The sequence below is a fragment of the Anomaloglossus baeobatrachus genome, assembly GCF_048569485.1.
Source record: "Anomaloglossus baeobatrachus isolate aAnoBae1 chromosome 5 unlocalized genomic scaffold, aAnoBae1.hap1 SUPER_5_unloc_13, whole genome shotgun sequence".
Classification (NCBI taxonomy): domain Eukaryota; kingdom Metazoa; phylum Chordata; class Amphibia; order Anura; family Aromobatidae; genus Anomaloglossus; species Anomaloglossus baeobatrachus.
Window position 1 is genome coordinate 829,490 of NW_027441788.1, and position 25,812 is coordinate 855,301.

The 25,812-nt window shown below is 41.8% G+C and overlaps 1 protein-coding gene and 1 pseudogene across 2 annotated transcripts in view; one reads left to right on the forward strand and one right to left on the reverse strand.

The window, feature by feature from the left end:
• Nucleotides 1-8,970, forward strand: part of LOC142258836 (uncharacterized) — a 167,302-nt gene extending 158,332 nt beyond the window's left edge. Inside the window, exon 7 of one of the 2 annotated variants that reach the window (XM_075331420.1) lies at nt 6,529-8,970. In XM_075331420.1, coding sequence (XP_075187535.1) covers nt 6,529-7,457 — 929 coding nt within the window. In that variant the 3' untranslated portion in view covers nt 7,458-8,970. Of the gene's footprint in view, nt 1-5,928 lie in introns of both variants that reach the window. The other variant, XM_075331418.1, reaches the window with a different exon arrangement.
• Nucleotides 1-25,812, reverse strand: part of LOC142258844 (uncharacterized) — a 103,788-nt pseudogene that overhangs the window by 50,469 nt on the left and 27,507 nt on the right.

A 25,812-nucleotide genomic window follows, 5' to 3' on the forward strand; every position in this document is an offset into this window, starting at 1 on the left:
GAAGAAAAGCATCAATTTAAGTACAAAAAGCCTCATATCATTACTAGATGTAACATGGATTGGTTAACCAAGTCTCAAAGTCAGGAGAGGTAAAGGAAGACCGGGGTAACTGACTCGCCCACCCCAGGGCTATGGGACACCCGGTGCCGGGCTTGGACTAGTCCGGTGGTAGTCAGTGGTGGCTGGGCCCGGCTCCGTGGCCCTGGTGGGTGTCAGTATATTATGTGGCTTAGTGAATAAAGTTTGTGTTCGTGACGCCACCTGTGGTATGCGGCTATTAAGCCGCCGCTGCTGTGTGAGGCCACCGGGATGATGTTATGGCAGCAATGGTGGTACTGCTCCCCACAGATGGAGCAATGCCCGGGGCACAGTTGGTGCTTGTGAATGTCTATGCAGCTGGAATAACAGAGACCACTTCAAGGGTGCAGTTCAAGTTCTTTACTCACAATTCTTGTCACAGCGCTGTAGGGACCCTTGGACTGCTGGGACCACTGTCAGGGACCTCCGCCGTTTCTGGGTGATTCTGAGAGTGAAAGCCGGTACCCTTCTCTTAGTGTCTCTTTCTTCTGCTGTCTTCCTTAGCCTTGCCTTTACTAGGATAAACCTGGCTTGGCCTCCACTACAGCCTCCAGGCTGGGGGGTCACCTGTCGGCTGATTACCCCTTTTCTGGAAGTTCTGCTATGGGTTCTGGCCCGGGGAGTCTACAACGTTCCCTGGGCCTCGGTTTTTACTGTTTGGAGATGATCTTTGCACTCCTCCAGTCTCTAGGGACCGTCCCCTGTCGCAGCTTGATCCCTCCACCGATGTCCTTGTGGAACAGGCCACCGTAGCTCTAAACTGCCCCGACAGCTATACAGACTACCCGTGGCCCTGCGACTCCTTCTGTCTCCTACGTGGTGTCACCTGGACCTCTGGGTCCCAGGATCTTCACCAGGAAGCGTCTCCTTCTGTTTCTCTGCTCCTGTCTGACTTGGAGCTTTCTTTCCTTCCTTTTCTCCTCCTTGCCTGCCTCCAGCAGGCCTCCTCCTCCTTCCCCACTCTCTCGTTCTTCTTCCCCAACTACATGCTGGCTCTTCACAATCTCCCTCCCTGAGGTAGACTGACTAACCTAGACCTTCCTCTCTGTCCCTGCTCTCAGATGGCTCCTTCCACCTCCCCATTTGCTCTGTTCTACCCTATAGGAGCAGGGATGGGTCTTACGACCCCTCCCAGCATGCAGCATGGGAGGGTTGTCTGCCACTTTCCCTGGTCCCAGTGTGTTCCTAGCAATGGGTGTAGTGTGGATTTACCAGGGGACCGGAGTTCACTCTCTTCCTCTCTCAGAATGGGGCATCACACCGCTGGATGGGGTGCAATGACCTGTGGCGACGGAAGCCTCAGGGGCGCCACATAACCATGTCCTCATATTCACTCAGAATGGAGACAATCCTATGAAATTATTACATTTTCCATCCGTATTAAAAAGTCCACAGATGCAGCCAATTCCAGCTTAGAGGGGAGAGGATGATCTCCAGTGTCTAGAGATGACTTGCCTCATTGCTGTCAGAGATATTCAGAAGAGACCTTTCTTGATGGATGAAACTGACATTGGAAATATGGAAAGTAACGCTGCTTCTGGAGAGTTCTGTAGTGTTGTATCAAAGAGTTTATTAAAGAGGTCCAAGATTTTGTCCTGAAGATGGTTAATACCTGAACAGGCCCACCGAATATTGGTCATATTGCCCACAGCTGAGTCACATCTCCAACACTTATCAGATGTACCAGGCAACATGTGATGAATACGCTCGGGGGTCTTATACCACCTGGACATGAACTTATAGTTCATCTCTTGGATATGGTACTAGAGAGGAAAAGAAGCAGGCATTGGCACTCAGCTCAATATAGAATGCATGACAATCAATATATAAATAACCAGAAATCTTTTATTGAAAACATACCCCAATAAAAACATTTAAAAGGCAAAAAACACCAGACAAGAAAAACAATGATTTGCTGTTGTGCTATACAATGATGCAAAGTATTAACCAGCAAAGGACAAAATGGTATGGGTGAACCCCCCGACTTCTGATTGCTACCTTGATCACTTAGGCTCTTAACAGTGATGTACTTCTGTTATGGTGGGTTATTTCATTTGTGCAATTATCCAGCTGTGCCATTAAATGTGTATGTTTTTGCATCTTTTGAATGGACTCATTGATATGTCCTATGGCTATTTTGTCCTTTGCTGGTTAATACTTTGCATCATTGTATAGCACCACAGCTAATCATTGTTTTTCTTGTCTGGTGTTTTTTGCCTTTTAAATGTTTTTATTGGGGTATGTTTTCAATAAAACATTTCTGGTTATTTATATATTGATTGTCATGCATTCTATATTGAGCTGAGTGCCAATGCCTGCTTCTTTTCCTCTCTAGTAGCAATTGTTTACAGCAGACTGTGCACCCTCATTTTCTTATATTGGTTGGCTGTGCATTCCCTTTTTCTTGCTTCATCTCTTGGATATGACAAGATACAGAGATCTTACGAGTAACAGTAAAGATCTCATCCCACTCGGCAGAAGAAAGTGATTTATTGCGCTCCCATTCACACGCCCCATGAAATGGAGCCGGGGTGTTTAAAGCATAACCATGATCTTAATTTTTATATCATAAATAATTAGTGCCAATGAAAGTAAGCAATTCTGTCATATATCTTATTCTCTGGAGGAATTGATCAGTTAAAATTTTCAATCCTGAGGTAAAATCTGTATTCAATGAAGACTTTCCCATTACTGAGGTAGGAGATGGCGGTTGTTACTGATGAGACTCTATGATGATGACAGGAGCCAGAAGCAGAGGGAGAAGCTGGACACGGAGGAGCTAGAGGCAGAGGGAGGAGCTAGAGGCAGAGCTCCTCCCACTTGTATCCACATAGAATCCCATCAGAATGATAGAGAATTCCCCCGGTGATCTCAGCCAGTGACTGCAAAACTTTGATCCCAAATGGTCTTTGTTCTGTGTTGAGGAAATAAATGTGAGCAATACACACTCTAAAGAAAATGTATCAACTGTCCGAATCAACTTGCGACTCCAAAATCTGGTGTGTAAGGGATTTGTGGAAAGCAATAGAAACACCCTTCGATTTATTATTTGGGTTAGTAGAAAGGGAACAGACATTGTAGTATCTATTCGAATACGTAAAAACTGAAGAGAACTTAATGTTTGTTTCCGAAAGCATATCTATTGAGACCCTTTTTTATGTAGATACTAATATATCTGACTCTTTTTCATAAGACTATTTACAATATAAGATGTAAATGTTAACTTAGCCATAGTCACAATTAGAAAAAGGGAGGGAGAATGACTAAGATAGGATATAGACGAGACAAACCTGGGGAGAAATGCGATATTCGAAGGGACAACTTCCATAGGCCACACTAAACTGTTAACTCCTAGCAGGAGAAAACTGAACCTTATGAACAGGTCCCAATATCTAAGTGGGGTTAAAGAACCCAAGACAGGGACCCGTATTACTCAAATACCCAAAATATGTATAGTATACCCACCAATATAGAGAGAATCAAGACGAAAGAGAGAAAGCAGAAAAAAAAGATAATCAGAGTAGGAAATGAAGTGACAATGATACATTAGGTGTAAAAAAAAAAAAGAAATACAAATACTTCCTGATACAAATTCTCAAATCAAACTCCTGCCTACCATTTATAGGCATCAATAATGACTGAATTGTAAATCTAGTGATAGTAATAAGTACAGATCAGTCATCCTGGAGAAGACCTCATGTCTCTGAGATGCCCATCACTGAGGGATAAGCGTTGCAATTTTGGTGACTTTCTCTGTTTCCCAATTAGCATGTGGGATTAAAGGAGGTAGAGTACGAAGTGTCGGCCTTTCTGGCAGATGGATCTGAGTCGAAGGTAGATCATTTGGTCAGGAGGTCCCCCAAGTTTTTGAATTCTGCGGATCGGCCATATTGTTTTGCAAAAAGTTGAAATGAGGAAACGCCCAGTGGTAGGAGAACCCTTTGGTCTCAAAGTAACTCAGTGAGTGGTTATTAGGCTTTACGAAGTTGAAGTGTGCTCCTGGCCAGATCTGGGAGGATAACAATGTCATAGTCTTCCAGTTGTATGTTCTATTTAGATCTTGCAGCTTGCAAAATAGTTTACTTCTCCTTGTAAAAATGAATGCAGGACACATCATCACGTGGTCTTCAGGCCAAGGTGGATTTGGGACCAGTATCTCTGAATTATATCAATTTCCATAAGCGAGTCCTCTTTCCTCCCAAGTAATTCATAGGATAAAGTATTAATGGTTTTCTCCCGCATATGGGAAGAGATTTCTTCAGACAGGCCACAAATACAGAGATGGCTGTCTGTCACCTTTAAATGTTAGAATATCTGAGATCTGACATCTGTTCAGATATAAGATATTGGTCCTCTATTGTTACATATAAAAATGTTGCGTCAGACTCTAGGTTATCCACTCTGATGCCCACTTGTGTGATGTCCTGTTTAACAGAATACAGGGCCCGGGTCTGAGTCTCCTCTAGTCTATTAAACATGGCCTCCAGGTCCTGCTTTGTGGGGATTGAGCACAGATATTCTTTCCAATCTCCTTGAAAGAGGATTGTGATAAACTGCACAAAGAACATGACACCTACGCCATGATAAATTGCTAAGCTGTGCGTGGTTGATGGCTCTAAAATACATTTAATCACATGAACAGGATCGTCATTAATTCTATTATGTTTGCAATCCTAAGAAATTCAGATTACTGTACAATATGGGGAGCACTAATACTTCCTCTACTTTTCTCGCGAAAACTCATAGTAGCTCCAATGGTTTATCTTAAATGCGTACAACTCCGCTTTACTGGACTAGGTTAAAAAGTTCTCTCTAATTGTCTAATATTTCTTCAAGAAACTCATCTGACAGAAGATATTGGCCCATGCAATAGTTTGGATTGCCGAGAGCCCCTGAGCCACATACTGTAATTACTCCAGATGTGTCACCTCTAGTTGCTAAATCACTGACGGTGAAGGCTGTCGGGGTGGAGGGCGGTCATGTTAGTAGATGTGTTATGTCTATAGTCACAGTTTTCTCTATAGTAGTTAGTACCAAAGCCGCTCTTATTTCATGGCTTTCCACTGCAGCCAGTTTTCTGCTCCTATCCAGGCCCCATTTCTCCAATCTCACATCTGTCACTGTACATAACACCTTTGTAATGCTGAATCTGCTCCCAGTGTTTCTGAGATTTTTTTCGTGACACATTTTACTTTATCTTAGCTGTAATGTAAGATTCATTTGTCTCCTGTTCACTTAAAAAAAAAAAGTCTGAAATTCGCTTCAAACATTGCTTTTGGATGTTCTTAAAACAAATAGTGATACCACAACATATAGTCAATAAATAGCATTTACCGTATTCTGCTTTAGCCTAAATTACTATTTTGACTGTAGAGGCAGTCTCTGAGTGGATGTTGTAGAGGGAAAATTTCAAATATACCATTATACTGCCCAATACATAGCACCCAGCTTGGGCTTCAGGAAACACGCAAACCTTAAATGTTTGTGGGTTTTGTGGATTTTTATGGATTGGATTATGAAGCCACATCATTTTTCAAGAGTTTTCAGCTATAACCAATGTGGAAACACCCTATCTTTTTAACTGATGGAGTAGACGTTTTTTGGTTTAATTTTGGTGACAAATCATTTGTTGGATTATTATTCAAATATTTGAGAGGCAAAATGAACAAAGAGGGTTGAACATCATGGTCTACTGGTTTCTGCTCAGAGGTCTAGTGTTAAATTGTGAACTGTTTTTGTTTCAGTAAATATAATTTATAGATTGCTACATAACTTGCAATTTCTATAGCTATTTTAGAAATTATATCCTTACATTTTTATATATTAAAAATATTTTTTTGTTCTTGGCAGATGACTGCACCAGGAGATCAGAAGCACAGCTGACTTCTTCAATTTTTAAATCAGATGATCTTGATATCACACAAGCAATTACTGAAGCAAATACCATTGCTCCAGATAAAGCATCATCTCTTCAAAGCAAAGATCTATCATCTGATTATTTTAAACAGGTCCTATCTTCTGATTTATCACAGACTATTAAGAAAAATAAAAGTCACAAAACAGGCATTCAAAATAGAAGTGCTCTTACAGGAAAGAAGCCATTTTCAGCTTTAGAATCTGAAAAAATACATAAAAAAAATCACACAGGGGTGAAAGGATTTTCTTCAGAGTCTGTTAGTTATCAGAGAATTAGCACAAGGAAGAAGTCATTTTCATGTTCAGAATGTGGAAAATGTTTTGCATGCAAATCATATTTTGTTAGACATCAAAGAACTCACACAGGGGAGAAGCCTTTTTCATGTTCAGAATGTGGCATATGTTTTGCACAGAAATCAAATTTTGTTACACATCAGAGAACTCACACAGGAGAGAAGCCTTTTTCATGTTCAGAATGTGGGAAATGTTTTGCACATAAACAACAGTTTGTTACACATCAGAGAACTCACACAGGAGAGAAGCCATTTTCATGTTCAGAATGTGGGAAATGTTTTACACGTAAATCACATCTTATTATACATCAAAGAACTCACACAGGAGAGAAGCCTTTTTCATGTTCAGAATGTGGCATATGTTTTGTACAGAAATCAAATTTTGTTGCACATCAGAGAACTCACACAGGGAAGAAGCCTTTTTCATGTTCAGAATGTGGGAAATGTTTTGCACGTAAATCACATTTTGTTACACATCAGAGAACTCACACAGGAGAGAAGCCTTTTTCATGTTCAGAATGTGAGAAATGTTTTGCACGTAAATCACATTTTCTTACACATCAGAGAACTCACACAGGAGAGAAGCCTTTTTCATGTTCAGAATGTGAGAAATGTTTTGCACGTAAATCACATTTTGTTACACATCAGAGAACTCACACAGGGAAGAAGCCTTTTTCATGTTCAGAATGTGGGAAATGTTTTGCAAATAAACAACATTTTGTTACACATCAGAGAACTCACACAGGAGAGAAGCCTTTTTCATGTTCAGAATGTGAGAAATGTTTTGCACGTAAATCACATTTTGTTACACATCAGAGAACTCACACAGGAGCGAAGCCTTTTTCATGTTCAGAATGTGAGAAATGTTTTGCTAATAAACAACATTTTGTTACACATCAGAGAACTCACACAGGAGAGAAGCCATTTTCATGTTCAGAATGTAAGAAATGTTTTACACGTAAATCACTTCTTGTTATGCATCAGAGAACTCACACAGGAGAGAAGCCTTTTTCATGCTCAGAATGTGGGAAATGTTTTGCACGTTATTCATATTTTGTTACACATCAGAGAACTCACACAGGGGAGAAGCCATTTTCATGTTCAGAATGTGGGAAATATTTTGCACGCAAATCTGATTTTGTTTCACATCAGAGAACTCACACAGATTAGAAGCCTTTTCATGATAGAATGTGGGAAATATTTTACATACAAATGCAATCTTTTTGAACATCACAAAAATCACACGGGTGGAAGCCATTATCATACCTAGACGTTTTAGAAATGTTTTACTTGAAAATCATAATTTGTTTACCATTAAGAAAAATTCACACAGGGAGAAGCCATATACAGGTGCATCTCAGAATATTATCAAAAAGTTAATTTATTTCAGTAATTCAATATAAAAAGTGATACACATATAGTTATATAGCATCATTACAAACACAGTGATCTATTTCAAGTGTTTATTTCTGTTAATGTTTATGATTATGGCTTACAGCCAATGAAAACACAAAAGTCATTATCTCAGAAAATTAGAATAATTACCACAACGCACCTGCAAAGGCTTCCTAAGTGTTCAAAATGGTCCCTTAATCTGGTTCAGTAGGCTACACAATCATGGGGAAGACTGCTGACTTAAGAGATGTTCAGAAGGCAATCATTGACACACTCCACAAGGAGGGTAAGCAACGAAAGGTCATTGCTAAAGAAGCTGGCTATTCAGAGAGTGCTGAATCCAAGCATATTGATGGTAAGTTGAGTGGAAGGAAAAAGTGAGGTAGAAAAAGGTGCACAAGCAACCGGGATAACCGCAGCCTTGGTAGGATTGTTAAGAAAAGGCCATTTCAAAATTTGGGGGAGATTCACAAGGAGTAGACTGGTGCTGGAGTCAGTGCTTCAAGAGCCACCACACACAGACGTACACAGGACATGGGCTACAACTATGGATTCCTTATGTCAAGCCACTCATGGCCAATTAACAACGCCAGAAGCGTCTTACCTGGGCCAAGGAGAAAAAGAATTGGACTTTTGCTCAGTAGTCCAAGGTGTTGTTTTCAGATGAAAGTATATTTTGCAATTCATTTGAAAATCAATGTGCCAGAGTCTGGAGGAAGAGTGGAGAGGACACAACCCAAGCTGCTTGAGGTCTAGTGTGAAGTTTATACAATCAATGATGGTTTGGGGAGCCATGTCATCTGCTGGTGTAGGTCCGCTCTGTTTTATCAAGACCAAAGTCAGTGCAGCCGTCTACCAGGAAATTTTAGCGGACTTCATGCTTCACTCTACCAGCAAGCTTTTTGGAGATGGAGATTTAATTTTCCAGCAGGACTTGGCACCTGTTCACACTGCCAAAAGTACCAAAACCTGGTTTAATAACCACAGTATGACTGTGCTTGATTGGCTATGGGATATTGTCAAGAGGAAGATGGGGAACACCAGACCCAACAATGCAGATGAGCTGAATGCTGCAATCAAAGCAACCTGGGCTTCCATAACAACTCAGCAGTGACACAGGCTGATCGCCTCCAGGCCACGCCGCATTGATGCTGTAATTCATCCAAAAGGAGCCCCGAACAAGTATTGAGTAGATTTACTATAAAACCATTTTTTTTCAGTTGGTCTTAGATAATATTCTAATTTTCTTAGATAATGATTGTTGGGTTTTCATTTGCTGTAAGCCATAATCATCAACATTAACAAAAAATAACCACTTGAAATAGATCCCTCTGTGTGTAATGACTATATAATGTATAGGAATAGATCCCTCTGTGTGTAATGACTATATAATTTATAGGAATAGATCCCTCTGTGTGTAATGACTGTATTAACTTCACTTTTTGTATTGAATTACTGAAATAAATTAACTTTTTGATGATTTTCTAATTAATTGAGATGCACCTGTAGTTGACAAAGTGTAGAAGAAAACACAAAAGAGACGGTCAAAGTAGAGGAAAGTAAGAAAACAAGAAAGGAAAAGCATGTTAGAAGTTACATTACAATTATAATATATACAGTTACTAATAGACGTCTGTTTTCTAAAAATCCAATAAAAAGCAATATTCCATGTGCATTGAACATTCACATTTTTAGACACTGATGAGCAAAAGGGTTAAAATGTTTTAAACTTTTAATTTCAGGCTCCATTTTTCACCATCCACTACAGCTTTGAATGTGAGACTCCCATCATTTTATAAACAATCATCTTGGCTATCTCATACATGAATGTGACTTGTGACTATTTAGCATATGATTAGTGATGCAGATTCTTCTCATGTCACTGCATTTTTCTGTTTTGCTCCTAAAAATAAATTTTTTTATTAATTTGTTAGGGTTTGGAAATCCACCTTTTGGATTCCAACACTGCTTGAATTCTTCTCTGCATGTTCTGGATCAGATTCAAGCATGTCTCCACCGAAATCTGATCCCAGGTCTCTTCTACACGGTCCCAATGTTTGTGCATACTGGTCTACTCTTTTGAGTATGTATATAGCTTTTTCTTTAACTCTAACCACAAGTGTTCAATTGGGTCGAGGACTCGGGACTGTGGGGACTATCTACTTTATTGTCATTTAACCATTTCTTCACCAATCTCAAATTATGCTCTGGGTTGTTGTCCTGCTGCAATATTGTCATCCTTTTCATACCCATAGTATTGGAGTGTATGAAGTAAGTTGAAATAATATATAGCTCAACATTGAGATCACCCATGATCCCGATCAAGTATGTCCTGCCTTTGGCTGTGAAACAACTCCATATCATCAAGCTTCCTCCACTAAACTTGATAGTTCCCTCAATTTCTCCATCCATTACCCCATCTTTCCCTTGTTTGTTCCAGACTCATTTGCACCTATCAGAGCTTAGTCTATTGACTTTTGTTTCATCACTCGAAATCACCAGTTTCCAGTCTTCTACTATCCACTTTTCATACTTTTTGCAAGCTCAAGGTGACACTTGTTACAATAATTTTGAAGCACAGGCTTCTTCACCTTTTTTTTGGACAACCGTTCCAGACTTGTGTAATGTGCGTCGTACGGTACTTGCATGAACGTCTGTGATCTTACTATTACGAAGTATTCCTACCACGTCCACTAATATGTTTATCGCTAAACTGTCAGACCTTGTGATTAGAGTTGAGCGATGTTCGAGGTTTGCCAATTTCATGTTCGAGTGATTTTGGGGGTGCTCGAGATCGAACTCTAACGCGAGCTTTTTGCTAAAAGCTCGACAGCTTGAGTTACGTTCGAGAACAATTCGATCAGCAAAAAGCCTAGCTAGTTACTAGATGGCTTTTCACTGTAATAGTGTGAGTCACTCTGTGATTCACACTATTATCAAATTTCAGCGTATAGTGTGCGGGGAGGGGGCGCGTTTAGATCAGTGCTGCTGGGATAATGGCGATCGCCATTTCCCCCCCTACCCCCCTAAGTGCGTGTGCAGTGGGGTGGGCCAGCATGTCAGCCAATCACAGACACACACACAGCTAAGTGGACTTTTTTGCCAGACAAGCAAGGGCATGTGTCACAGTCTGTGAATGTCACATGTCCTTGCATTATAAATACGGCCATTTTCCCTCACGGTGCCATTATCTGCCTTCTGCGGGTAGGTGACAGTCACCGCTCACGCAGCTCCTGTCGCCACTTCTGCTGTGTACGCTATACACACAGCGCTCTACAGATTAGGGACAGAAGTTTTTTTCAGTCCTTTTCAGGGCTGATTTCCTGGGGCTCAGAGCCATAGGTGACAGGAAAGTCCGTGGAAACGCTGTATACAGCTTCAGATAACAGCGTCTGTGTACCAAAGCTCAGGGAATTCCTTGCTGCATTTCACCATTAGGAGGGATAGAAAGTGAGGCTTCCTTTCCTGTCCACTGACCCAGAGAACCCGGCCACTGTACCTACTTTTGCCACGCTATTTTTATAGCAAACAGTGCTGAAACTTAGTGGCATCCAAAAAGTGGCTGCTATACTCCATTGTTGTCCCACTTGTGCCAAGCAAGTCTCACCACCTCTGCATTCAACCCTCATGCACATTTTGCTACGCTATTTTTATAGCAAACAGTGGTGAAAATTAGTGGCATCCACAAAGTGTCTGCTATACTAATTTAGTGTCTCACTTGTACCAAGCAAGTGCCACCACCTCTGCATTCAACCCTCATGCACATTTTGCTACGCTATTTTTTATTACAAACAGTGCTGCCAGTTTTAGGGCCATAGTTGCATTGTCAGGGATAGTCAGTGTTGGTTCTTCAGCTGTCAATAAAGCTAGACCACCTCTGCAATCTACACCACTGCTCAATTTTTGCTACCACATTTTAAGTGACTAATCTTGTCGCTAACAAAATGAGTGGCAAAAGGACAGATGCTGGTGGAAAGGGGAACAGGCGTGTTGGAAAAGAAAAAAAAGTTTGTGTCCGTGGGGAAGGTGGCAAAGCTACATTAACATCTGCTGAAGATAAGCCATCTTCCAGCAAAAGTAAGATGTCTACTACTTTCCGTGGACAATCCGATGTGCTTCCTTTTTTACGGACCCGAACAACTGTAACAAAGGTAGATGATGCACAAAAAAAGAACATGCTTGAATGGATCTCAAGTGCTCCAACAAGTGTCCTCTCCTCCACCTCAACTACCACATAAAAAAAAAAAGTCCTCTGAGTTGTCATCCCAATCATACTTGCTTTCTCCCAGCTCTCAAGTCTCCACCTGCCCTGCACAGTATGGTGTAACAGAGATGGCTGAGTCTGCAGAGCTGTTCAGTCACACTATAGCCTGAGAATCAGAGGTCTGCTCCCAAGCTACAGTGAGTACAGACCAGGAAATGGTCTGCAGTGATGCCCAGAAGCTTTGTCACTCAGATTCAGGCCCTGATGACCAAGTTTATGAGCATAATGTAGACCCTCATTCACAAACTGTAACACCTGTTGGTGTAGACGATGAGGAACATACTGATGACGATGAGGCGCAGATACCAGATTGGGATGACAACTTAAATATTCGGTAAGGGCAGGAAGAGGCTAGGTCTGAGGGCACTTGAGGAGGTCAACAGAGGCGGTGGAGGAGGATGCAACTGACAACAAAGTTACCTTGCGCCTTCCTGGACAGAGTCTGAGTACTGGTAGCACGTCTACAACTGCATCCTCAGCCACCACTCTGCCTCTGAGCACAAGTCAGGGTGGCTCTGCAGGTCGCATGTCCTCTAAGCCTTGCCTAGCCTGATCCTTTTTTGACCTTGCAAAGGATCTCCCAAATCATGTGATCTGTAAAATTTGTCGGGAATCTATAAGTAGAGGAAAAAAGCTCACCAGTTTGACAACTTTTTCCATGAATCGTCACATGAATACCAAACATAATTCCCAGTGAGAAGCTCACTGTGCTGCAATGTGGCCTAGCGTAGCAGGCCAACCACCGCCTGCCCCTTCCAGTGCATCCGCGCGCTCTTCATCTTCTATGACTGTGGGGACAGCTGTCACACCTGGTTTTCCACGCACACTTTCCACCGCTGTAACCGCAACAGGCAGTTTGCTTGGTAGGTCGTCAGTTGGTTTGGAAGGGGAAACAAGTGCGGGTGTACAGCTCTCTCAGACATCGATAGCACCAACGTTGGATGAAGGCAACATCATGTCTCCGCCTGCACTTTCCTCACAAACCTGCATTTTTCCAGGGACACACTACTCACCACCGTCTACACACAGCAGCCAGATCTCTGTCCCTCAGATGTGGACAAATAAAAGGCCATTTCCTCCGACCCATGACAAAGCTAAGAGGTTGACTTTATCCCTCTGTAAGCTCTTGGCCACCGAAATGCTGCCTTTCCGCCTGGATTTTCAAGCCCTTATGTCAGTCGCTGTGCCCCAGTACCAGATGCCCAGTCGCCACTACTTCTCTAAGAAAGGTGTGCCTGCGCTACACCAGCATGTCACATACAACATCACTGCTTCCTTGACAAACTGTGTGTGAACGGGTGCATTTCACCACCAATACTTGGACCAGTAAGCATGGACAGGGGCGTTACATGTCGCTGACTGGGCACTATGTAACTATGGTGATAGATGGAGAAGGGTCTGCTGAACAAGTCTTGCCGTCCCCACGACTTGTGCGTCAATCCTCTGTATGTATAAGTTCCTCCAACGCTTCTGCCTCCTCAACCTCGTCTGGGTCCTCCACCTCCGCCCCAAGCCTGCCTGGTCAGGCCACTAGCGTTGTAACTGCGCACAAGGAATCACGCACACCACCTTACTATGCTGGCAGCAGAGCGCAACGGCATCAGGCGGTCTTTAGCTTGAAATGTCTTAGAAATAAGAGCCACACAGCGGCTGAGTTGTGGGCAGCTCTGCGGTCCGAGTTTCATAAATGGTTGTCTCCAATCAACCTGCACCCAGGTAAGGCCGTGTGCGACAATGCTGCAAACCTGGGTGCGGCCCTTCGCCTGGGCAAGGTGACACTCGTGCCTTGTATGGCTTACGTGTTGAACCTTGTTGTCCAGCAATTTTTAACACACTATCCCGGCCTAGATGGCCTTCTGCACAGGGCACGAAAACTGTCTGCTCAGTTCCGCCATTCAACCGCCCCAGCTGACCGACTTGCATCGCTCCAGAAGTCTTTCGACCTGCCGGTTCGTCACCTGAAATGCGATGTGCCAACACACTGGAATTCGACTCTCCACATGTTACAGCGACTGTGGCAGCACCGCTGAGCACTGGTGCAATATGTCATGACGTATAGCCTGGGCCAACAAGATGCAGAGGTGGGGCAGATCACCCTGATGGAGTGGTCTCAGATCAAGGACCTATGCACCCTTCTGCACAGTTTCAACATGGCGACGAATATGTTTAGCGCTGACAATGCCATTATCATCATGACATCTCCAGTAATTTTCATGCTGGAGCACACGCTAAACACTATTCGGAGTCGGGGGTGGGACAACAGGAAGGGGAGGAAGTACAGGAGGATTCATATGCGCAAGGGATAACAACATCACCAAGGTCCAGACGTTACTCATCACCAAGGCGGCAGGCATGGGACGATGGGGGAGAGGGATTAACAAGGGCGCATGGTAGCAGGCAAAATGTTAAGAAAGGTGCAGGAGAACATGAAGAAATGGAGGACGAACTGTCCATGGACATGGAAGACTCAGCAGATGAGGGAGACCTTGGTCACATTTCAGTTGAAAGAGGTTGGGGGGAGATGTTAGAGGAAGAAAGAACGGTTAGCACCTCTATGCCACAAACACAGCAAGGACTTGGTCTGCATGGATGCGCAAGACACATGAGCGCCTTCTTGCTGCACTACCTACAACATGACCCTCGAATTGTCAAAATTAGAAGTGATGATGACTACTGGGTTGCCACACTATTAGATCCCCAGTACAAGTCCAAATTTTGTGAAATAATTCCAGCCATAGAAAGGGAAGCATGTATGCAGGAGTTTCAGCAGAAGCTGTTACTCAATCTTAGCTCGGCTTTTCCACCAAACACCAGTGGTGCACGGAGTAAATCTCCCAGTTGTAACTTGACAAACATGGGACGGTCTCGTCATCAACAGTCTAACCGTATCTGTTGCTGGTAACAGCAATTTTATTGAATCGTTTCATAATTTTTTTAGACCATCCTTTGCAAGGCCAACAGAGACAAGAAGTCTGACACACAGTCAATGGCTACAGATGATGATACAGGAGTATCTCCAAATGAACATCGATGCCATGACTTTGCAACTGGAGCCTTGCTCATTTTGGGCTTCAAATCTTGAAAAATGGCCTGAGCTCTCCACTTATGCCTTGGAGATCTTGTCGTGTCCAGCTGCCAGCGTTGTATCAGAACGTGTCTTCAGTGCTGCTGGATGTGTGCTGACAGATAAGCGCATGCGTCTGTCCAGTGACAATGTGGACAGACTAACGTTCATCAAGCTGAACAAGCCATGGATCCGCAAGGACTTTACTATCCCTGTGTCATCCTGGGGAGAGTAAAGGCTTGTGGATTTGGAATGTGCTTGATGAAAATGTACCTGTCAAGTTTGCAACTGGGGCACAAGTGCTGCCACTGAAGGGGTATCTGTGTGGCCCAATTTTTGGAATAAAAAGGGAGACTCTGCTTGGAGTCCCCCTGCTGTGTTTTTAAAAACGAGCCAAGATGAACAAGTCATGGTTCAACAAAGACTTTGCTAGACCTTCCCCGGTGTCATCCTGGGGTCAGTTAAGGCTGGCGTATTTTTGAATGTGCTTGATGCAAATCAAAACATCATGTTTGCAACTAGGGCACAAGTGATGCCACTGAAGTGGTGTGTGTGGCCCAATTTTTGGAAAAAAGGGCGACTCTCCTTGGAGTCCCCCTGCTATTTTTAAAAATGAGCCAAGATGAACAAGTCATGGTTCAGCAAAGACTTTGCTACCTATCCCTGTGTCATCCTGGGGACAGTTAAGGCTGGCGTATTTTTGAATGTGCTTGATGCAAATCAACAAATCCAGTTTGCAACTGGGGCACAAGTGATGCCACTGAAGTGGTGTGTGTGGCCCAATTTTTGGAAAAAAGGGCGACTCTGCTTGGAGTCCCCCTGCTGTGTTATTAAAACGAGATAAGATGAACAAGTCATGGTTCAGCAAAGACTTTGCTACCTACCCCGGTGTCATCCTGGGGACAGCTAAGGCTGACGTATTTTTGAATGTGCTTGATGCAAATCTACCTGTGAAGTGTACAACAGGGGCACAAGTGCTGCCACTGAAGGGGTGTCTGTGTGGCTCAATTTTTGGAAAAAAGGGAGACTCTGCTTGTAGTAACCCTTGCTGTATTTTTAAAAATGATCCAAGATGAACAGATCTGGGATCAGCAAAGACTTTGCTAGACCTTCCCCGGTGTCATCCTGGGGACAGTTAAGGCTGGCGTATTTTTTAATGTGCTTGATGCAAATCAAAACATCATGTTGGCAACTAGGGCACAAGTGATGCTAATGAAGTGGTGTCTGTGTGGCCCAATTTTTGGAAAAAAGGGAGACTCTGCTTGGAGTCTCCTTGCTGTGTTTTACATGATTTTAGAAGGGCGTGCCATGCCTATATCTGTGTCTCCTCCTCTTTTTCCTCTTCCAGCTGTTTAGTTTTCTCATGGGTATTTGTCCTTGTCACTTTCCCATGTGTTTGTGTTGTCTTGGGAGTTGTTTGTCACCTTTTGGACACCTTTGAGGGTGTTTTCCAGGTGTTTTTAGGTGTTTGTGATTGCCTCCCATTGTTTTCAATGGGGTTCGAGAGGTTTGTCGAACGGTTCATCGAACGGGGCACTGTTCTACGAACCAAACTCGAACTCTAGGGGGGTGGCTCATCTCTACTTGTGATGAGCCGACTTGTTGACTCCAATATTTTTTCCCGGATGTCCACCTCTTGGCTTTTGCAGTTTGGCAATTTTCTTGGCCGATAGACTGGTCTTGATGAACTGAGGATGCCGTTTCTCTTTTTTTGGATAATGTTCATGGCTGCCCATTGATTCAAACTAGTGATCTTTCTCTTGGGAATCAACCTAATAACACACTGAGCTATAAGTGAATATGAGAAGTTGTAATATGCGGCATACAGGAAAAAACAGATTTTTCAAACATCAGGAGCAAAACAGTAACCATGCAGTCACCTGACAAAAATGTGCATAACTAATCATATGCTAAATAGTTGTAAGCCAAATTTATGTAGGAGATAGCTGAGATGATTATCTATAAAATAATGGTAGTCTCATGCTCAAATATGTAGTGGATGATGAGATATGGAGCCTGAAAGTCACATGTTCAAAACATTGTTACCCTTTTGCTCATCAGTGTATATTAATAAATTCACTATATGGACAGGAGTATTGCATCCCTCCCCAAAAATACCCAATATTCCTCCTCCCTCTTCTTAACTCCCAATCTCAGCGATCTGCCATTCGTTACAGTTAAGTGGGCTTTACACGCTACGATATCGTTAATGAATTATCGTCGGGGTCACGTTGTTTGTGACGAACATCCAGCGTCATTAATGATATCGCAGTGTGTAAAACTTAAGAGCGATCTGAAACGATCGCAAAAGAGGGCAAAATCGTTTGCCGCGGAGAGGTCGTCCTAAAACAAAAAATCGTTTACTGCTCTTTAGCGATATTGTTTGTCATTTCTGCGGCAGCACACATCGCTATGTGTGACACCGCAAGCGACAAACATCTTCTACCTGCGTCCACCGGCATTGCGGAAGGAAGGAGGTGGGCGGGATGTTTACGTCCCGCTCAACTCCACCCCTCCGCTTCTATTGGACGCCTGCCGTGTGACGTCGCTGTGATGCCGCACGACCCGCCCCCTTAGAAAGGAGGCGGTTTGCCGGCCAGAGCGACGTCGCAGAGCAGGTAAGTGCGTGTGACGCTGTCGTAGTGATAATGTTCACTACGGCAGCGATCACCACATATCGGCCGTACGACAGGAGCGGGTGCTATCGCGCTCGACATCGCTAGCAATTGCTAGCGATGTCGCAGCGTGTAAAGCCTGCTTTACTTTCAGCGCACAATTTCCATGTCTGAACAATGTCTGTAACTTCTATATACTACAATAATAAACGTGTTCATATTACACATTACTATTTCCATCTACGATCCATTCCTTCTTTGTGGGAACATCTGATGTGATCGAGTTTTTAAAATTTTATTCCATGCTAAGGTTAAAATCCTAATGATAGGTTCTCTATAAAGCATAATACTGACATCTGATACAGGGCAGTATGGTGGCTCAGTGGTGACAAACTCCATGCAGATGTTCTCAGCAAGCACAACATCTACTTGGAAATTGTATGTTCTCCCCGTGTTTGTGTGGGTTTCCTCCCACACTCCGAAGACATCCTGATGGGGAATTTAGATTGTGAGCCCAAATGGGGACAATGTTGCTGATATAAAGTGGTGTAAAACGCTGTGGAATATGTTGGCACTATATAAAGATAAAGATTATTATTATTATGATACATGTCCTCCAACATAATCAGACACTTAGGACACTCAGGGTCCGTTTTGTTACCCATCTTTGATAATATCTCTGGTGTTAAATAATATACTGAACAATTATGAAATTCTATATCCAGGATTTTTACTGTAGCTCATAAAAGATGAGTATCTAAACTAATGGTCTTCATTTCTTCTTCCTCCATTTCCTTTTTGCTGGAGCAGAGGTCGCCCAACCCTCATTATGGTAGTAAATATCTTGGATACAATACTCTTATTACTGTAATTTTAAAATTTCTCACTAACAAAGCTTTAGCTGCTAATTTCCCTAAAAGTACATCCATTTTTCCTCTGTAAGGCCCGACATAACAATTTAACACTAGAAGTCCCAGAGAGGGGTCATTTAACATTTCTACCTTTGGAACCCAGAGACGGGTCGAATGACCTGAAGGATTTTAGCAAACATCCTATAATCACCATCTTTTGTTCTGTAATTTAGGCCATTACTGTCGCACCACAGGAGGTTGTTGTTTTCCATTGAGTTTAGCCATTTAGTTTCTAGTTAGTTCTATTCAGTTTGGACTAAGGGTCATTTGACCCTCTTTCGGGACTTCAGGGGGAGCTCGAAATTTCTGGGACTTCTAGTGTTAAAGCCTATACTCTTGGTCTTTCTTTTTTTTTAAGACAATATGACCTCCTCATCCTTTTCCTTCCTTTCCTCGGCTGTACTGATACCTGATAAAATCCATTTCTCACACCCATCTAGATGTAGGAATTCAGGAAGAGTCTTCCAAAAATAAAAAGGATTGGAGGCACGCACCGTCATTGCAAGTAGATGTTTTATTCAGACTTCAGGCATCGGGAGGGAGGGAGTGCAGAGCACATCCGGACTACGGCTGCCGTTTCACACCAGCTGTGGTGTTTCAACGGGTCCATACTGATTAGTGTCAGTTGTGTTACCTTTATGGGATTTCAGAAACGTGACAATTTAAAAACATAATAATATACAAACATCGACAAAAACACTAACAGAATGCAACATTATATATCCTACACTATTCCTTAAACTTAGAAGAATAGTATCATATCATTTTTATCATTTAACCCTATAGGTCCCATTGCTCTGCTTTCAATGATCCAGCGGGACTCTTTTCTTAGTAGGGCTTTATGAGTGTCTGCCCCTGCTGGGGAAGGAATCATTTTTTCTAAACCAGCAAAAGACAAGATTTTGTGTTTCCTGCGTGCACCTCCTGAACATGTTTAATTAGACGCGACACACTTATTCCCGTTATAGTGGAATTTAGGTGTTCTCTAAACCTTACAAACATAGGCCTTATTGTCTTGCCTATGTAGTAGTGCCCGCAGGGACAGTAAACGGCATATACTACATTCTTAGTTTTGCAGGTTATGAAATGTCTCATAGTGTGCTGCTTATCTCCTTGACTTCCATGAGTCTTCTCTGGACTTGATGTCCATATTGGCCTGAAACGACTGTAAGGATACAGATAATTACACGAAACTAAAAAGAATGGCCAAATCTCATTCACAATGGTAACTCCTAATCAACAACATCTATGAAAACAAGCTGAGTTTGAAGCCAGAAAAGATGTCTTCTCTTTTATAAAAATCTATTTCTTTATTGAAGAAATTAAAAACGAATTAAACAATGACAATAAATAGTGGGGATATGCAGAGAACATTCTTCCTCCACAAATCATCCATAAAAGCACGTGTTTATACCAGAAAAACATTTATAATGGCAAATGACAGATATCCATTAGCTGTTACTAAAAAAGGTTTTATGCCCGGGATGAAAAATTCTTATAGAAGTCACTGGAGGTCACAATTTGTGCAAAAAATAAAGCGATTAATCCAATTGGTTGATCCAAATATTCATATGTGCCGGTCTGAACAAAGTACATCAAAACAACTTGTAACCCAGAAATAATATATATTATTGCACCAACCCATATGTACACTATGAGAAAAGAATTATGAGGGCACTAAGGCAGTATGGATGGGATCATCCAAATGCACACCTGAGAATAGCAGCAATGAAAAAGAGGAAAAGGTGATGCGCTAATAAGGAGATCACCAAATGATGGCAATAAATGTACAAAAGTTTATTAGGAAGAAAAAACACCAACACAATCTAAAATCATCTAAAAGCATAAAGTGCAATGAATTTTAGAGGTTTGCTACAATGCAGCAAAAAAAAAAAATCCTAAAAGGTATCCACCTCAGAGATTATGGACCATGTACTACAACCACTAATAGCCGACAATAATGCATGATAATACAATAAATATAGGAAATAGACAAATGCCTACTACAAAAGTATGCAAAAATAAGCCTGCAAACAACCAAGATGTAAATATCAATCCAGCCAACATAACAAAGTAAGGTAAGGCATAAAACAAAAACCTGTGAGATGAAATAAAACAGCTTTAAGTACAAGTTTGCATACCAAACGCCATGATCCTAACCAGGATCACAATGATGAAAAAGGCATACGGGATGATTCCTTAAACGCAAAAGATGGTAGGATTGCAGTCATGGTAGAGGTGGAGACCTAAAACAGTTCTGTTCTGTTCAGTTCTGTGTTAGGTCTCCACCTCTACCATGACTGCAATCCTACCATCTTTTGCCTTTAAGGAATCATCCCGTATGCCTTTTTCATCATTGTGATCCTGGTTAGGATCATGGCGTTTGGTATGCAAACATGTACTTAAAGCTATTTTATTTCATCTCACAGGTTTTTGTTTTATGCCTTACTTTACTTTGTTATGTTGGCTGGATTGATATTTACATCTTGGTTGTTTGCATGCTTATTTTTGCATACTTATGTAGTAGGCATTTGTCTATTTCCTATATTTATTGTATCATCATGCATTATTGTCATCTATTAGTGGTTGTAGTACATGGTCCATAATCTCTGAGGTGGATACCTTTTAGGGTTTTTTGTTTTTTGCTGCATCATAGCAAACCTCTAAAATTCATTGCACTTTATGCTTTTAGATGATTTTAAATTGTGTTGGTGTTTTTTCTTCCTAATAAACTTTTGTACATTTATTGCCATCATTTGGTGATCTTATTAGCACACCACCTTTTCCTCTTTTTCATTGCAACCCAAATGTGCAAATACGCTAAATAGCAGATATCCACAAAATATTAATGAATAGAATTTTTTGCCTAGAGAATAAATTACTCAGGTGTGATCACTAGGGGGTCACTGTGGTCCAAGAATAAATTAGATCAAAGTTACTGAAAATATATCATAATAAATAGAAAGTTCATAGTATTTATTGCACAGCCCAGAAAGAATATACAGTGGAACCTCAGTTTCCGAGTAACTTGGTGTGCGAGTATTTCGCTTTTTAGCATTGCTGTACGAGCAAATACTCACCACACACACTTCCGGTCTGTACTTTCACCACGCTCTGACCCGCTCTTACAGTCCGCACAAACACACACACACACATATTATGCTCACCTTACCTTCCCTCATCCTGAGTCTTATAGTTCGCCCATACAAGATGTGTATCGGGTAACCATCGCGACGATGGAGGAACTTCCGCTGTCAGCCGCTTCTGAAAGGCAGCGCGCTGACCAATCAGAGGCAAGCGTCTCCTGCCTTTGACGTCAGCGCTCTGGCAGCAGAAGCTCCGGCATCGGTCACGATGGTTACCCGATTCACATCCTGTACCGGCGAACTACAAGAACCGTGAGGCCGGCGATGGAACGGAAGGTAAGGTGAGCATACTATGTGTGTGTGCGTGTTTGTGCATGTTTGTGCATGTGTGGAATGGTAGGGGACCAGGATGGGACATTGAACAAGTTGTGGAACAAATTGTCTGAGCTTGCATTATTTCCTAGGGGAAATTTTGCTTTGCTAGACAAGTAACTTGTTTTACAAGCACAGTCCCAGATCGGATTGTTCTTGTAAACCAAGGGTCCACTGTATATTATTGCACCAACCCAGTCAGAAAGAGGATTTCTCAAATTTTAATCAGTAGGGGTCACTCTGGTTCAAAAAATAAAGTAGATCAATATTAGTGCAAATATATCATAATATATAGAAAGTTCATAGTACAGTGGTACCTCGCTTAACGAGTAACCCTCTTAACGAGAATTTCGCTATACAAGCAAAGCTTTCTGTAAATTTGTAACCCGCTTTACGAGAAAGCTTTGCTGTACGAGCGAAATTCTCACCGCACACACTTCCGGTTTCGTCCATCCACCGCGCTCTGACCCGCACTTGCAGTCCACACAAACACACACATGTACTCACACACACACGCACGCACATGTAGTAATATGCTCATCTTACCGTCCGTTCCACCACTGGTCTGATGGTTCTTGTAGTTCCCGGGTACATCACGGTGTCCTCGCGGCGAACTACAAGACCCAGGAGAACTGCGATGGAACGGAAGGTAAGGTGAGCATATAATATAACATATGTTTACCTTTCGTTTCATCGCCGGCCTCCTGGGTGCTGTAGTGCGCCGCTCCGCTCCACGCGGTGTCTCTGCATCCATAGCGACGAGGGAGGAACTTCCTGTCACCACTAATGAAAGGCAGAGTGCTGGCCAATCAGAGGCAAGCGGCTCTGCCTTTGACGTCAGCGCTCTGGCCGGGAACTTCCTGCCTCGTCGTTATAGTAACGCGTTACACAGCCCGGCCCCGTACCAGAGAACAACAAGTCCCAGCAGACCGACGATGGAACGGAAGGTAAGGTGAGCATATAATATGTGTGTGTGCATGCGTGCATGTGTGTTTGTGTGTGTTTGTGTGTGTTTGTGCGTGTTTGTGCGTGTGTGGAATGGCACAATAGGGGGCCAGGATGGGACATTTTAGAAGTTGTGGAACGGATCGTCGGCATTGCAATGATTTCCTATGGGAAATCTTGCTCTGCTGAACGAGTACCTTGATTAACAAGCACAGTCCCAGAACGGATTGTTCTCGTTAAGCAAGGTACCACTGTATTTATTGCACAGCCCAGAAAGGATATATATTATTGCACCACCCAGATATACTAAAGTGCTATATTAAAGCCGGATAATAATAGCTTAATATATTGCACTGACCCAAGGAATTGCACAAAGGAACAAAATATCAGACATACAAAAAAATGGATATTGCCTATTTTCATATTCAGGTATACATTTGAAACTGCTGAAAATATTTTTACCTGTAACATACATATACATATATATAACACCGTGTGATAGGCTCTACAAAATAATCAAGCAAAAAATATAAGGAATTAAAGAGCCAAATCGAGGTGTATCTAGGAATACAGCAGAGCAGTTAGCTTATCGGAAGTGAACAAAGCAGTAAAGATAGATCCAGAATATCAGGCTGAGGACAAATACCATACAGCCAAGATACAGACACAGTGTCAGGCTAAGAAAAATACTGTGCAGGATGTGTGTGAGGAGGAACAGATACCTTGATGCGTTTCGCTGGGAGGCTTCTTCATGAGGGTAGTAGTGGGATGTACAGAGGGGGATTTTATACCTCTCACCTCGGCCAGATATGTCGGCGCTCGTGTCTGCACCACCCGGACTGGAAGTCCATGCTGCGGTGTCCTACGTCACTTCCCTCCACTCTCAATAGGAGAGTGGAGGGGAGGGAGTTACAGGACGCATTGGCATGACAACCAATATGGAGGCTGCAAAACCGAGCACACACCGCAGGAAGTACAGGGTGTAATGCACTCATCACTCCCCAAGCTCAAGAAAAGGGGAGGGGAGCGAGGAGTGACACGTCACCATGTAATCACACTAGCCCATAACAAAAGAAAGGAGATAGATTAAATCTACCAGGAGATAGATCAAAGGAACAATTCAACATATGTTCACATGGACATAATAAACTAACAAACATTTACTATTTAAAGGGTGATAATCAGAAATTAATACATATATAATAAAATTCATTAATTTATTACGGATAAAGATATATATCAATTCATGTGTAAAATGATATGCAATATCTACAAAAAAGTGACAAAATTAATAATACATATATATATATATATATATATATATATATGTGTAAAAATAAATACATACAACAAAAGGTGAAAAATCATATATATATATATATATATATATATATATATATATATATACACACACACACACACAGTATATATATTAAGACCTACGAAAACATACATACACCCATATAAGAGAGTATGTATAAATATACTAATAGATATGTATTTAATATATAATTGATTATGTAAAAAGGTGAATATGTATCTATGCATGTAAATATATCCGAAAAAATAAAAAATAAACAAATATGTAAGTTCATGTGTATGAATATATACCATAAGTAAGTGAAAAAAATTGACATATATATATATATATATATATGTAAAATTAATTATATAAAAGACATGAAAATATATACATAAAAATATAAAAATGTGTAAGTTCGTGTATATGTTATAATGAGAAAAGAATATAAGAACATACATATATACATATATAAATATATATACAAAAAATGTGATGAGCGGAAAAAAAAAGTTATAAAAATGTTCATGTAATATATATATTTAAAATATATACAAAAATTGTGAAAAGTGGAAAAAAGAAGTTATAAAAATGTCCATGTATCCATCCGCACTTTCTCTGTCTCAAGTTGGATGATCTGTAATATTTATAATAGTATCCTCCATTTAAATCCAAAAATCTGTTGTATGGATTCCTGTGGGGACCCGCCACAAACAAATCCCCAATGTTGGCTCTGGGCGTGTGACAGAGCGTTCCTGACCACGCTTCATTACTTCAGCACACCAGACAGGTTTTGATTCCTATACGTCACTTGTCCAAAAACCATTAACCTCATGCTTAGGTTTTACACCAACAATAATTTATAACCACCAAGAACTCAAAGGGACGGTGTTTGACCTAAAAAAACTCAACTTTATTAAATCGCATAAAATTATTAACAATCAGTTGTATCAAGCAGAGATCTTAACTTCCTCATCACACTGGACGTAGCTACATACCAATATTGTCCCAGTGATCTCCATAATGCCGAGAACACACAGTTCCTTCTCCAGTACTGAAGGTAAAAAATGAACTTCGATATCAACTTCCCACCATACACGGTGGGTGTACAAATATAATTGGGGATAAGATCAAAACTATCATTCAACTGTTTCCCAGAAGCCCTGGTCCACAAAAAGTTTCTGCCTGAGCTCAACCAATAATTCGGCATTCATATATCATATATCCCAGTGAAGCCTAATTAATTCTGTTATACTTCAGCCGACAGGCAACATGGCAGTATAATCACCGACCATAAGCTTCCCCAATTAAGTGAAGTCACTCCGGCAATGAATAGATACACTGACCTGACAATGATGGTGAATGGTGTGCCCGTCCTCTGTCCCGACGCGCGTTTCCCACTTCTTCAGGGGACGTGTGTATGTGTTTTTGAAAAGAGCGCCTTTTTATATGGTGGAAACCGGAACCTCATTCATATCTGTGTAATGACGTGTGCCCGGCCCGCCCCCACAGTGACGCGGTATCCGGGATTCCTTCACCATGTGTGCAGTAACATATGCCCGGCCCGCCCTCA